The sequence below is a fragment of the Diabrotica undecimpunctata genome, chromosome 6, assembly GCF_040954645.1.
Source record: "Diabrotica undecimpunctata isolate CICGRU chromosome 6, icDiaUnde3, whole genome shotgun sequence".
In the NCBI taxonomy this organism is placed as follows: Eukaryota; Metazoa; Arthropoda; class Insecta; order Coleoptera; family Chrysomelidae; genus Diabrotica; species Diabrotica undecimpunctata.
The window spans coordinates 101,253,844-101,270,220 of NC_092808.1; the positions used below are offsets into that span (position 1 = coordinate 101,253,844).

Consider the following 16,377-nt stretch of genomic DNA (forward strand, 5'->3'; position numbering starts at 1 on the left):
ATAAATTGGTAACACTTATTTGACAGTTGCGGTGTTGACACTTTAGTTTTGTTTTTAATATTTACTATTACTTAAACGATGTTGTTTTTTAAACAAGCAGCTCAAATTGTTTTTAACAAGATTATTTTTTAACTCTTGTTTTGTTTCTATTTATTTACATTAAATATTAATTTATTTTGTTGTATACTGTTGTTGTACACTTTTGCAATAATTATGTGACCTATTTGATTTAAAATGGATTCAGGATTTTTTTATTCTTTGGCAACTATGTCAACTTCAATCTCGGACGTAGATAATGACGTAAATCGTTATCTAAATTAGATGGACTGTATGCAATCAAAAGCAATAAGATATTTAAAATCTAATACTTAACAATTACCAAAAAAAGAAAAAGTAAAGTTTTAAAACAGTTTTTAATGTACTTTATTCAAATTTGAAGAGCCATCTATGAGTAACCCAAGAAATAACACTCAGTGAATAAATGAAATCTAAACTTTATCCTATTAGTTTTAATATATTCAGCAACATCTAAAAATTCATTTTGGAAAGTTTAGTTAAAAACTGCAAAACTTTACTTATTGTGTAAAGCAACCTTAATACAGCATTTTTTGTATATATTTATGGCTATATTATTATTTATAGCTTTTGTCCTTATTTAAAAGAAAAAAATTATATTTTGCGTTTAAAAAAATATTTTTGCCCAATATAAATTCCAAAATTTTTCTTTTGCCTTCCAAATACAAAATTTGTTCATAAATTAGGCATGTTAAACATTTTTTTTAACGATCGATATTTTGTACGATAATGTACGATAATTTGAAACGGTTCATGCGATAATTCTCATTTTGACATCTAGCAACACTGCGATGACATCGTGTTAGAAGAATGCCCACTCTCAGATGCCGCCTTTGAAGTTTGTCAGCACGCGATTGCCATATTTTAAACGGAAACAGACTCGAATTGAAAAATTGGTGACAAGTGTCGTCTCCGGTGTAATTAATAAACGTATGAAAAACCGATTGCAACTTGGTGCAAGTTTCCATGTTTATTAATTTATCCAACTATTGCGCAATATGGTGTAATATTGCGTAGTTGGCCGGTACGCTCTTGTTGTGGCATTATCTTGAAGAGACAATGCCATTATGGTTTTATTAGGTGGTGGAAATAAAACACATTCTTTCTAAGAAGAAAAAAACTCAGCTTCAGAGTCTTAGAAAGTTTGCAGAGCCCTTCGAGCAAAGTGCTCTAGGGAGCTACCCTACACGGGTAAAACTACACCATACACTGTACTATCTTGACTGACTCGAGATCCGAAAATGTCCCATATTTAAAGATAAATTAACTTTTATATGAAACCTTTTCATTTCTCGACCAATTAAATTTAATTATTTGTTCCAGAAGGAAGGGCGATGCACATCGAGATGCGTGATTGGTGGCATCTGATGACACAAGCTACGACAGAACTGTAATTTTGTAACAAGATTATACTTGGCAACCCTGTCAACCATTGTGACGTAGGATGCTGTCAACGGTTGTCTGCCCTGCCATATATTCATTGTCATTGTCATATTGTCTAAATAACAATCAACATGACATGTGTGTATATGTATAATGTAGTTTAAATTGTTTTATTTTATTCATCTGAATACACCACATCAAGCAATGTGTTTTACTATAATTTACATCAACCTGTGCGTTGCTACCTATTTGCAGTGAAGTTATTACGAAATAAACCCTTCTTTCTCGAGAATCACACCCCAACCTACACATCCCCTTAAAATTAAAATTTTTAGAAATTAATAATTTAGTACATTTGAAATAATTCAATCTATTTTTCATCTAAATGTAGTTGCCGTAAATAAATTAAACCTAAATTCTCAATTTTTAATTTATATAAAACAATAACGAATAAATATTTGTATCTTTCGAGATCAATTAAAGACTTATTTACAAAAACAAACATATCGGTATCACAGAATAAATAACAGTCAGAATGCCCACTCTGAGATGCCGCCTTTGAAGTTTGTCAGCACGCGATCGCCATATTTTAAACGGAAACAGGCTCGAATTGAAAAATTTGTGACAAGGCTACGACAAAACTGTAATTTAAATTTTTAGAGATTAATAAATAATTTAGTACATTTGAAATAATTTAATCTATTCTTCAACTAAAAGTACGGATAAAATAGTGCATATTATGTTTATAGTTGCCGTAAATAAATTAAATCGGGTTAATTTTCTATGCACACCAGATACAATGTCACTGAACAGCACTGGTTCCGTTTAAAACATGGCTGATTCAGTCTGCGCGTACTTATCGTGACAAGCAGAGTGGGCATTCTAATTGTTTATTATTCTGTGACGGAGGTATACACGTTGATCACGGTTCGTAGACTTACTACGGTTACCTCTTCCGCCTAACCGATGAACATTAAGCCCGAAACTGTACTCTCGTGACGTAATTCTTCCCCTTCAACCAATCAACAATGCAACCGACCTGCCCTCTACATTCAGTTTCAATCGCGAATAAATGGGTTTTGTATTCTTGTGTACTCTGGTGATGTAGCCCAAGCATCCCCACACAAGTCGGAAGAGGCAACCGTAGTAAGTCTACAAACGGTGCACGTTGATTGCTGAAGAGCAGCGAGTTAGATTCTAACTCGATGCTGAAGAGAAAATAATGGCGGATGGCGATATGACAGGCGTTGACAGCATCCTATGTCAAAATGGGTGGCAGGGTTGCCAAGTATAATTTTGTTACATCCTCCCCCTTTGGATCAGACGTAGAATATGACTTATACAAAACAAAGCTGTTTATTGGCGAGGGCTTGGGACAGACCTCGGGCATCATTTATGGACGTCTTGGTAATGCTTAGGAGGGCGCTTGGAACGCCTGGGTCTCTGCATAGAACCATTACTCTTTGCAGGCAAAGAGGTTCTTCTGGGGTCAGTGGCTGTGGTTTCAGGTACACCAGAACTTGCGGATTGCTGCGTTGACTTTGGGTGTCGTTTTGGGATAGCTCCTTTGGCTTCATCTGTGACACCTTTCTGCAACGTGGTTGAAGGTCGTCCTCTACTACGTAACTCATGTAGAGGTGTTATAGGCGAATTGGAATCATCCACATCCACAAAAGGATGGAGAGCAGATACATGGTACTTTTCAATTGCTATATCCGGGTGCGTTACAGTTGCTAACTCGTACGAAGTAGGAGAAAGTTGATTGGGGATAAGGTATGAGCCATCGCGACGCGGCGCAAATTTGGAAGACAGTCCTGCATCACTCTTATTAAGGATGTGAGTTTTTACGACAACTTTCTGTCCTTTGTTAAACACAACGATTTCGCATTTATCTGCGTACAGTTTCGAAGCGTCTTCGCGTAACTCATTATTCTCACGCGCACTTAGTAAAATGTCTGTATGCCTACGCAAGTACGGCGTTATCTCAGGAATAACCGTTTCACTCGCGATAATAGCTCGTGTCTCTATGCACATCTGTGGGCGTACGTAGTTTACGCGCAAAGTTCAAATAAGCCGGGGAGTAACCGGTAGCTAAATTTGGTACCGTATTCATGGAAAAACGAATACTGGGTAGCACTTAATCCCATTAAGTATGGTTCCTTTGAACTAATATAGAAATCTAAATCTTAAGATCAAGATTTTTACGTGCCTCCGGATTTGAGGCAGGGTGACGAACAGGAATGAGTGATTGCTGAATACCTATACAGTATGCAAAGTGCTGCATTATTTTACTAACGAATTGGGGTCCGTTGTCACTTATTATTCTACGAAAGTTGCCGTATCGTAAACATATTTCGCTTATTAGTATCTTTGTGCACTCCTCCGTAGTGGCCTGTTTTAACGGGAATATTTCCATCCATTTCGTGGAAGTATCTTTCACTGCAAAAATCTATCTGTTTCCTTTTTTAGTTACAGGTAGTGGATATACTAAATCAATTGCAACGCATTCAAAGCGTTGTGCCAACACAGGTGTTTGGATCAGACCTTCTGGTTTCAGATTCAAAGGTTTATACCTTTGGCAGTCGATGCATTTCTTTATATGCTTTACGACATCTCGCCTAATAGTAGGCCAGTAGTAACAAAGAGCAGTTCTTTGAATTGTCTTTTTCAACGCCATAATATCCTGCGATGGGAATGTCATGGCACTCTTTTAAAACATCGGCTATTCTACTTTGAGGCACTACTAACTGAGCGTCCTCACATTTAAGGTCTTGTATATCGATACAAGACTCCTTGATTCATTACATAATAGCGATCAGTATATCGGGTGATGTCTACTAATTCAGGTTATTCCGATTCAAGGCAATCAATAATTATTTTAAGCTGTAAGTCAGTGAACTGTTCCTCTCTAAGTTTCTTATTGCTTATCGTTGGTAGATCCATTGCGATAGTACAGATGTTACGTTACAAATATCTTTCGTGTCTGTATCACAGCTAGGCCTTGATAACATATCGGCGATATGAATAGGGACATATTCAATTCGTAAGTCATAACTTTGCACTTCCAATGACCATCTAGCAAGGCGGCCAGTAGAAGTTTTTAGTGATATCAACTATTTCAGTGGTTGATGATCTGTTTTGACAATAATAGGCAGTATTTCTATGTAACCCCCGAATTTATTAATTGCATATATTATAGCTAAAGCTACTCGCTCTGTCGTACTATAGTTACGTTCAGCCGCTGTGATTAAGCGACTTGCATACTCTATCATCTTTTCAGTTTTCTTCCTCCCCCTCGAGGAGACATGCGCCAAGTGCATACGAAGTTGCGTCTGTTTTTATTATAAAAGAGTTTATAAAAGTTGCTTGTTGCAAAATAGGAGCTTGCGTAAGCAATCTTTTAAGAGTTTCATAAGCCTGGTTTTATGCCGGTCCCAAAACAAATGCTATATTCTTCTTAGTTAAGTCTAAAAGAGGTTTGGATATACCTGCGAAGTTTGGCACAAAACGTCGAAACCAACTACAAGTTTGTAAAAATGATAAAACATGTTTAACATTGCGTGGTATAGGCATGTCAGCAATTGCTGATATCTTCCCAGGATCAGGAGCGATCCCATTGGGCGTCAGAAGGGTCCTAAATACTTGAAAAAAGAGCGCACAAAAGTACATTTCCCCCTATTTACACACAATTTAAATACTTGCAATCTTTAAAACACATTAGTTAGATCGTTGATATGATTTTCAAACGAACTAGATGGTAGAATAGATTCTGTGGTAATAGGATTTACAGAAATTTTACAGTTACGACAATTTGTGTGAACATAACCAGGAGTATTGCAACCATAACTACACTGGAAGATCGTTGAGGAGATACATTTGAGTTGCTAGGATTCGTATTTACACGACTAGAAGGTACATACGTGCTAACTGAATCATTAGAACTAGATTGCTTAGTCTTCTGACTAATATTGTTAAATTTTCTGCATTCTGACTGAAACTGAATATGGCCAAAATGTTTACAAAACGTACACTTCGATTTGAATTTTATTTTGCAAGAATCCTTTTTTTAATTTGATTGAGGTTTTTGTCGACGATCAGAGTCGGTAGCAACTAAACCTTCCTTTAAGAATGCTGCGATTTCTCGAGATTCCATTAAAAGTTCCTTAAAGTTTTGAAATTTATTTCTTGGTAGTCTTTTTCATAATTTGCGTACCAGTAAGCCATAAACCATATCCAGCTGAACCTCTTCAGTTAGGGTATAAGGTAATTGTGCAAGTAAGGCTCAAATATGGGAAACAAATAATTCAGTAGGTTCACTGGAATTTTGTTCACGCGAGAATACTTCTCGAAATATTAAATAAGGCGGAAGTTTTACCCAATGGGTATCTTTTAAGGCCTGTACAACATCTGTCCATGTGAGAGCTGTATTTTTAATACCTTGCAACCATGTAGCAGCAAAACCATTAAGCAGCATGGATAAACTACGAAGGGCATTCTCATCACTTATTTGGGAGCAGTCCTTAAAAGTGATTACATTGTCAAGAAAAGTTTCAACATCAGCGTTAACAGTGCCATCAAAGCGAGCAGTACATTTAACGAAATTCCCACCTGTCATATGTGTAGGAGTTCTCGTAAGATCTCTGATTTGTTCCAAAAGGTCTTCAGATACTTGTTTATTAGAATTAGTAAGTACTGAAAGTAAAGATTGAAACTGATCTTGGGACATTGTCACCATAGCAGGAGCAGAACACTCTCCTGATGTAGGATTTTGTGAATTGGCTTTCGGCATTGTTCAAGATGTAACAGACAACCAAATATCACTAAATATGGATCAGCTATATGCAATAAAAATTATTTTATTGTAAAAGTAAAATGGTTATATAAGCAATAAAATTTATTTTATGGAAAAATGTATATAATTATGCGCAATAAGTTATTTTATTGATAATGGGATATAATTATATGCAATAAAAAGATTTTATTGAAAGAGTTATATAATTATATACGCAATAAAAGTTATTTTATTAAGAAAGTTGTATATACGCAATAAAAGTTATTTTATTGAAAAAGTTGTATAATTATACGCAATAAATGTTATTTTATTGAAAATGTTGTATAATTATACGCAATAAATGTTATTTTATTAAAAAAGTTGTATAATTATACGCAATAAATGTTATTTTATTGAAAAAGTTGTACATATAATTATATATTTTAATTGAAAATCCGAACAAATTGGATACAATTTTACATTTGGCAACAAAATGTTGAAAAAGTTTAAAAAACTACGAAATTAAGTTAGACATAGGTAACACTGCGTAGATCGACAAACAACAACGAATATTCGCTAGAATAATCGAAATGAATCGATTTCTCCGCAGCGAAATCTACGGCATTAAAAGCATTTTAACACTTACGATATAATGTTTATTCTCGGCCATTAGTTGGGAGCCAGGTTATAAGGGGACGTTAGGTGGGAAGTAGGATACTCGAGAATAAGGTTCCATTTCGTAATTACTTCACTGTAAATAGGTTGCAACGCACAGTTTGAAGTAAATAATGAAGTGTAAAACACATTACTTGATGCGGTGTAATCCGATTAAAATATAACAATACACTACATTATTAAAAACTACATTATGCAGTCAAATATGGAGTATGTCGGATGTCGATAGATATGACAGCCGTTGACAGCATCCTTCGTCAAAATGGGTGACAGGGTTGCCAACTATAATTTTTGTTACAGTATCAAATTGAGTATCAATATCCTGAACTAAATCCTTACTCTCTAATAAATTACGCGGTAGATATATCTCGAAAGGAATATCTGGGGCAGGGTTTCAAGATTGTCTGTACCGAATTGAACGGGAAAAAGACACCCTACCTCCTGTCTGAGGAGGAGAAACTCCGATTAATACGGGAACTCTTTCCTCAGGTGGAGGATAGACGTGAAAGAGTTACTGGTTTCGTAGAGGCCGAACATCTTACTGAGTTGGAACTCGGCCAGGCTGTTGGACAGATGAAAATCCAAAAGGCACCTGGCATAGATGGAGTCACAATAAGACTCACCGCACTAAGATATCCGCTGGTTTTCCTGAGATTGCTAAACAAATTGCTTGAACAACATCAATTTCCAACACTGTTGAAAGACGCTAATATTGCCCTTATCCCAAAAGCTATAGGTGAAGAGGAAGAGGTGCGCTTTCTGCCAATTTGCCTTCTTAGTTCGGTAGCTAAATTGTACGAGTAGCTTGTAAAAGGCCGCCTTAAACGAGAGCTGGAAGAAAAGCATGCGCTGAGCGACCGCCAATATGGTTTTAGGGCCAAAAGTTCCACCATAGATACGGTCACAGAAGTAACCTCTTTAGTTACGCAGGATACAAAGAGATGGGTGGCTCTTATCCTGCTTGACGTCAAGAATGCCTTAACCACGGCATCATGGGAAAAAATCATGTACAGGCTGAGAGACTTGGGCGTTAGTGAGTACCTGGTCAACGTAATTGACAGATACTTTACTCACAGGTCCATAAGACAAAAGTTTGTTGCAGGGTGTTCCACAGGGTTCAGTACTAGGTCCTACCCTGTGGAATGTCCTATACGACGGGGTGTTGAGGCTACAGATGCGAAGGGGATGCACTCTTGTAGCTTATGCCGATGATCTCGCACTGGTTGCGAAGGCGAGTCAGCAGACATAGCTAATGCGGCTAACACAGCCTTGCGTTGTATTAGTAGGTGGATCAGAGAGACCGATCTACAGCTAGCATCTCAGAAAAGTGAGGTGGGAGTTCTCAAAGGGAGCCAGGACAAATCCTCTCTTCGCTTTATAGTGGAAGACGTGGAGGTTGCACCGGTTAAGTATCTCGGAATCTGGTTTTTGGAAGGACTGCGGTTCGGAGTACACATCCAAAAGATGGTAGAGAAGGCGAACCGAAGTCTGGAGGCGTTGATACGACTGATGCGAAACATTGGAGGACAAGCTAGCTTCAAAAGAAGGGTGCTAAATGTAGTTTTCCAGTCGGTGGTAACCTACGCTGTCCCCGTGTGGTGTAGCGTACTGAACGCTGCAAAATACGCTAAGCTAATGGAGACTTCGCAAAGGCGAATGCTCCTGAGGGATCTAGCGCATACAGGACAGTTTCAAATGAGGCTCTGTATGTCATTGGAGCGGTGATACCGATCGTTTTATTGTGCAAAGAGCGAGCTAGGGTATATGCGAGGAGGATGGATGGAAATATAGATGAGAATGAGAGAAAGAGAACGATAGTGGAGTAACAGAGAGAATGGGCGAATGATAGCTGAAAGGCAAGGTGAACGAAGGAGCTTATTCCCGATCTGAGACCGTGATGGGAATGTAAGTTCAGGAAACTAGACTACTTCCTGACGCAGCTTCTGACCGGATATGGTAGTTTTGGCATCTTCACAAATAGAATAGGCAAATCTGCCTCGGCATACTGTACTGTTTGTGGGATACCGGACGCTCCCGCCCCCATTTTTAACTGCCAGAGATTGGCAAATGAGAGGCGAGACTTCGAGAGGTAAAAGAAACATGGTAAACATAATGATGAGAGGAGAGAAAGAATGGAGTACACTGTCTGATTTCTTGGGTGATGTGGAAGAGGGACCAGGAGGACAGAGGGGGAACTTGAACCAGGGATCTGAAATTTATTTATTTATTTAAGTTTTCCTTAATATAATATAGTTATTCTTCTTTTAAAGTAACGGTTAATATAAGAATTTTAGTTGTTCATTGAGCCGCAAGACCACTACTCTGGAACAGTGGTTTTAGGTTTTATCCGGAACATGATTAATCCGGTACTACCCTGGGGTCTTCTGGCTGGCTGGGTGCCAAGGTGTCTCTCCATGATGTAAGATATCTACAAAAAGTTTTCCCGCACCGTTACCTGACGGAATTCAATGGATACCATCTTAAGCTCTTACTGAAATCTGGCAATACGGGCAATTAAAAAAAACGCGGTAATGCTTTATATCCAACGAATGCGGAGTAATTAAAAAGGAGTATCCACACTTTAACGATTATTGAAGTTAATATTGGAGTATTTTCCAATGCTGCTTGTTAAATATTGTTTACAAATATTTCATCAACGAGTTTTGTGTTTTTAAGTGGTAGTCAGATAAATTTTGCTTTAAAATCTTATTTCATGAATGTCTCAGTTTGCCTTTTTATTACTCAGAGTTGCGTTGTTCTCCTTTTTAATATGTATCATATTTAAGATTATGAACGAGTTCATATTTGTGCGAAGTGCAAAGATCTTTACTTATTATGATTTACTTATTCTATCCTTTGTTTAGGTAAAAAACTGAGTAAAATAAATCAAAACGTTTTCAAATATTTTTAATTACAAATAGATTTTTTATATATATCAAAAAATAAATATATCTGCAACTAACACTAGATTTATAGAAATAAATATATTTACACCAAAATAAATGGACAATGTACGTACATGAGTAATTTTTTTTAAATAATATAATTTGTTAAAATTTTAAAAAATTATAAATTAAGAATTATAAAAAAATGTCTTGTATTTGGGTATATTTGATAAAAACAAAATAGAAAGTAATTTTTAGCTAAAATGCATTGTCAATTTTTGAAAATAATTAGTAGGGTGGAGTGCTTTAAGAGTGCTCGGTCGATTAAGCGAAGTGTTTGTATGTGTCTTGAGCATTTTAGGCAAATTAACACCGATAATAACGTTATTAGGTAACTTTAATAATTTTTACTTATTTTCTTATTATATTTTGAAATTTTTAATATTGTACACAACTGTATTTTGTAAGAATTTCGCGGTAATATTTTACCATACTTGCAATAAACTTTGAAAACTCGTAAATATCATACCGTTGTTTACAATTTTGTACCAAGATGGAATCAGCGCTAGCATTTGTTAAAATATGCTCGTTTTCTAAGAGTGCGCAGTAATTAATATTGTAAGAGTACGCGCGCATTCTTATAAACCCTTTTTTTTATATAACGGATTAACCGTATTTTTTCTTTTGTTTAAGCATGTCTGGCAGAAAACGAACTTCTCAGCTTTATGCTCACCGGTGGTTATGGAGGCAGCAAGAAAAGGGTTGAAAATGGAGAAAGTAACAGAAGCGTGGCAAAATCTATAGGAATAGCGGAAAGTACGTTAAGAAAAAGGCTAAAAAGAACAACTTTAGCTACAAAGCTGGGAAGATACGACATTACTTTAACAGCAGATATGGAAGAAGAGTTGTGCAACTATATAAAAACAATAGACAATACGTTTTATGGGTTAACTTCTAGAGCTCTAAGAAGTCTAGCGTTTGAGTTCGCTGAAGTAAATAAATTAGAACATCGTCTTGATAAAAATGGCAGGCAAGGGCTGGCTATGTGGATTTTTGAAACGACACAAAGATGTTAGTTTGAGGTAACCCACCGCTACTAGCGTCGCCAGGGCTATTGGGTTTAATGAACCACAGTGTAAGCGGTTTTATGAAAATCTCTCGAAGTTATTGAATTCATATAAATTCCCGCCACATCCAATTTACAATATGGATGAATCGGTATTTTCCACTATCCAAAACAGGTCTCCTAAAGTTGTCTCTACAAAAGGAAAAAGGTGTGTCAATAAAATATGTAACGCAAAACGGGAAACCAATGTTACTGTTGTATGCATAATAAGTGATAGTGGACAATATATTTCTTATACATTTATATATCCACGTAAAAGAATGAAGGCAGAAATTTTGGATGGAGCTCCACCATCATCAGTTGGAATGGTATCCGACAGGAGTTTCATCAATCAGGACCTGTTTGTTGATTATGCTACACATTTTAGAGATCACGCTAAGCCGATAAAGGAACAACCAGTCCTATTGATAATGGATAATCATACTTCCCGTTGTTTCATTGCAGAAATTGATCTTTGTCGACAATATAACATTATCGCATTAACACTTCCTCCTCATAGTAGTCACCGTCTGCAGCAACTTGACAGATGTTTTTTTAGCCCGCTAAAAAAGTTGTATCCCAACGAATGTGAAAAATGGCTGACGAACCATCCAGGGCGGGTAATTACGGTTTATCAAATTGCTTCAATATTTGCTCCTACATACTTTAAAGCTGCTACTATAGCGAATGCAATTGAAGATTTTAAAGTGAAGGGGGATATGTCCCTTTAATAATGACATATTTACTGACGCTGACTTTATGGTCACTTTTGTCACAGAACGAGAAAAACCTGCTGCAGCTACAGTAACTACGGAACTAAAAGCGTTTAACGTACAATCAGGAGTCGCTAAAAACTCTAAGTCAGAAATCGATATTCAACCATTTCAAATGTCTGAATCAGCCTCTGAAAATACTCCCAATGTTCTTAATAGTCCAACTATTGTTCTTGAGAATTCCACTACTAAGGAAAATATTCATGTTAATGAAAGAGATGCCATAATCAGCGAAATACCAACATTTGAACCCGATTGTACGAGAAGGATTTTACAGATAAAAAACAATACCTCTCAGCTTACATATCTGTTTTCCAACACATCTGCAATAACTTTGGAAGAAAAAATTAATATAGCTCCAGAAACAAAAACATTTGATTTATCAAACACTCCTGGAAATTCAGCAAGTTATATTAAATTAACAACCATTTCTCCGTTACCAAAATCAATTGTGGTTAGATCCAGAAATCGTAGAAGCAAAAAGTCGGAAATTATCACCAGCTCTCCGTATAAGGACCAACTAATTGAAGAAAATGAGAAAAAAAAAGCCTCAATACAAACTCAACCTGGATGTTGGCGATAACTTGCCACCACCGCATGGCATGCTGAATGGTTGCATGAAAAGTGCAGTGCCTACGCAGGTTTTGGATCTTATAAATGTGACCTATGTTCATAAAATTATGTGTGCAATCTTACAATCCTAAATGCGTACTTTTAAAAAGCGGGTTTATAAGAGTGCGCAAAACACGTTTTTTTAGTTTCACTTTTTCTATTAAAGTAATAATGTTTAGTTTGAAAATTATAATTGATTTTGTTGTTTATGTATCAACAGACTTAAATAAAAATAAATATACTTTCAACGCAATTTGTTTGCATTTTTTACTTAATTAAACCTTAAGTGTGCATTCTGAAAGTACTCTACCCTAAACTAATTGTCCTCTATTCAAAAAATTATACAGTGTGATAATTATACTATTAGTTATATTAACGAATTATTTACCTATATCAATAGTAACTTAAAATGTAAAACATTTGTTCGATATTTCACTAACAAAAATTAACATATACTTTTTAGGTGACTTTTTGGTGTCCTTGGTTGATAAAAGGCAATCACAGTATTGATTTTAGATTGAATTACAATGGTATGGTACAGTAGCGCACCTAGAATTTGCCTCTGGGGGGGGTTTTGGTTGGTCACCGAAATTTTTTTTATGGTGTTACCTCCATTTTGAGTCCTTAAAATGTGTTAGTAACAGTGTCGGAATAGGGTCCTGGGGGGAGGGGGGGTTTAACCCCCAAAACCCCCCCCTGGGTGCGCCACTGGTATGGTATTTAGTTACTATTAATAAAAATATCAACAACTTGGTAGTGTCTCCATCAATTACGATTTGTAATTTAAAACAAAATTTAAATGTTCACTTATCGGATGTGTCGTTAAAATGGTGTTTTGCTTTGGTTACATAAAATGTATAAAGTTTAAAATTATATGCATAAACTGAATTAAATCCAAATTATAAAATAATTTAGTAAATTTCTTGTATTTTTTTTACAGTCTAAAATGTCAATATGACATTTGTCATAATCTTCCTAACATAATTAAATACATACTTATCTTATTTCTACAATACAACCTAGTATATTGGAATGGATCAAATAATAACAGGATTTTTTGACGGTACACCCACTGAATCAAGGTATTTTATTTGTCATCGTCATCAGTAACACCAGGTCTCAGTAGTCTAGTTAATTTTTATTGTATTCCTGGCTTTGATTAACCGGTTTTTTTAAAATTTAAATTTACATACATATAAAATGCAAATCTCATAATAAACCAACAATAACGAAATTATAATAATAAATATTACTAACAACCAAAATGATCTTAAGAAATATCTATTAGGTATACCTTTTGTAGTGCAGTTTGTGTATCAGATTACCTCAAATTAAGCTGAGACCAGCGTTGAATAAGTAGTCCATTAGTTAAAAAATTCTTGGAAATTGTGCTCATTAGAGTAGTTAGACCATAAACTAAGACTGGTCAATATTTTGATTATACCAGTGTACCTCCATACGCCAGAATGTTGGACACTGAGGAAATTCACGAAGGTACCATGCAGACAACTTTGCGATTTTTAATTAGAAATTAAATTCAAAAAATATAATCTTTCTCAAATTCACATTCCACTCTCGAAATCTACAGATATAAGAAAAGTATAATTATCACGATAAATTACAAATTAAGTTAATGAATAAGACAAATGGAAAAAATTACAAATGAATAAAATAAAAGACAAAAGATGCCAAATAATCCTATATCTCCTTCCGACTTTATCAAAAGTCTTCGAAAGGTTAATCCTTAACAGAATAGAAACAATAATACCTATAGAAAACCTTATCCCAGATCATCAGTTTGGTTTTCGGTCAAATCACTCAACCATACAACAGTGCCATAGATTAGTCAACAAAATAAAAGAGAGCCTAGAAGGGAAACAAATCTGTCTATCAGCATTCCTCGATATACAGCAAGCATTTGATAGAGTGTGGCATGAGGGTCTTCTCTTTAAAATAAAAGCTCAGCTAACTGACCAAATCTACCTCCTCCTTAAATCATACTTGTCTGACAGATACTTCCAAGTTAAATTCGAAGGTGCTCTATCCAACTACCACCAAATAAAATCCGGAGTACCTCAAGGCAGTGTACTTGGCCCATTCCTTTATCAAATCTTCACTGCTGATATTCCTATTACCGAAAATACACTAATGGCAACATTTGCGGATGACACTGGTATACTAGCATCAGACATCAACGAAATATTAGCATTTAACAAATTGCAAAATCATCTCAATGAACTAGAAGACTGGCTTAAATGCTGGAAAATAAACGTCAACACAAACAAGTCTTGTCAAGTAAATTTCACAAATCGAAGAATTAGTTGTCCACAACTACAACTAAATAATTCACCTATACCTATAAAAACAGAAGTAAAGTACCTGGGTCTTCATCTAGATGAAAAACTTACTTGGAAATCACATATTGCAGCCAAACGACGACACCTCGACCTAAAAGTTAAAAATATGAGCTGGCTAATCAACAGAAGATCGCAACTTTCATTAGAAAACAAACTGACCATCTATAAAACAATACTCAAACCAGTGTGGACATACGGAATTGAGCTGTGGGGCTGTAGCAAACCATCCAACACCAAGATACTACAGACATTCCAGTCAAAAACTATTCGTATGTTAGCTAAAGCCCCATGGTATGTGTCAAACCAAACCCTTCATGCAGATCTCAACATCCCCTTCATCAATGATGTGATTGCCGACCACTCCAGAAGATACATGAATCGCAGCGCAGACCATCCAAACCATCTCATAGACGAATTATTCAGCCCCCCACTGGTTGACAGACGTCTAAAAAGACTTTGGCCAGAAGATCTAGCTGCTAGGTAAATTCCAGAGAGTCGTCAATGGACGACACCTGCCACAAGCCAAGAACATACAACATATTTACTTATTACTGTATTGAAGTAGATTGTAAATTAGCAATAAATAAATAAATAAAAAAAAAAAAATAATCCTATATCTTTGAGCAATGAAATATATTTAGATAGCTGTTTCTTGAATGGATACTCCAAAATCAAAACAATTAAGGATGACGTGGCTATCCCTGAACATATTTTACCTACAAAATAGAACACGTCAATGATCTGGGAAAAACTTAACAAATATACTTATAATTTATAATTTAAGTGAATACAGCTTACTGATTGTTAATTAGGGGTTATAATTATCGCTGCCTACTGTTACATCAGACCAGACAAAACAAACAAGATCTTTCTATAAAAGATCTCATCTTTTACCAGGTAATAGATACAGCAGGGTATGCTATTAACACAAAACTGGTTATTGTTGCGATTACATCCATCAGTCAGTTTTATTCTGTGATAACGAATATAAAAAGCATCAATTATAAAAACAAATTAATTTTATGACAATAACTTATTAAAAAGTCCAGTTATTTTTGATCTAACTTATACAAGTTTAAAAATAATCATTTTGTCTCAATAAATTATATTAATGGGATTATTCTACAGAAAACATTTCATATTCTGCAAAATATATGTCAAGTAGCTGCTCACTATGGTTCCAAAGACTGGATGTAACGTTAATACACTTTTTACTTGAAATCATAAATATGTAACTTATGATTTTTCTAGTTTAACGTCTTGAAGGCTCAGAACTTCGTCTCTAGTTTGTGGTTCCTCTTCTTCTGGTAAAGCAAATAAAACCTTGTATATCCCGCATCCTAGAATTGCCCCAATGTTAGGACCGATCCAGTATACCTAAAACAAAAATATCGTTTATATAAACAAGAATATATTTCTAGTATAAGGTATAAAGACATCACAAGATTGTATTAATATCAGCCTAAATTGTGCTTATCTGTTTTATATACATCTCAACCTATTTTTTATGTTATACTATTGCGAGCTTTTCTAAACTGATACGCCAATACTATAAAGCTAAATTCGCTCACTTATTTCACAATAACAGTGAATACGTTTAATACATATTCGATTTCATATTCATTTTGTGTTTCGTTACTCTGCGTTACTTGTTATTTGGTTCTTAAAGATGTGCCACCTCCTTTAAGAAGGTTGGCAACCATCATGGCAATTCGCACTTTCGATACCGCTGCTGTAAAGA

General features: G+C 35.5%; 1 protein-coding gene across 4 annotated transcripts in view; it reads right to left on the reverse strand.

Annotated features, from left to right (window-relative positions):
* Positions 1-9,794: 9,794 nt before the first annotated feature.
* The window catches only part of LOC140443645 (aquaporin AQPAe.a-like), a 247,935-nt gene continuing 241,352 nt past the window's right edge, over positions 9,795-16,377 (reverse strand). For all 4 annotated transcript variants that reach the window (XM_072535007.1, XM_072535008.1, XM_072535005.1 and 1 more), the window contains one exon: positions 9,795-16,013. In XM_072535007.1, the coding sequence (XP_072391108.1) occupies positions 15,873-16,013 (141 nt within the window). In that variant the 3' untranslated portion in view covers positions 9,795-15,872. The remainder of the gene's footprint in view (positions 16,014-16,377) is intronic.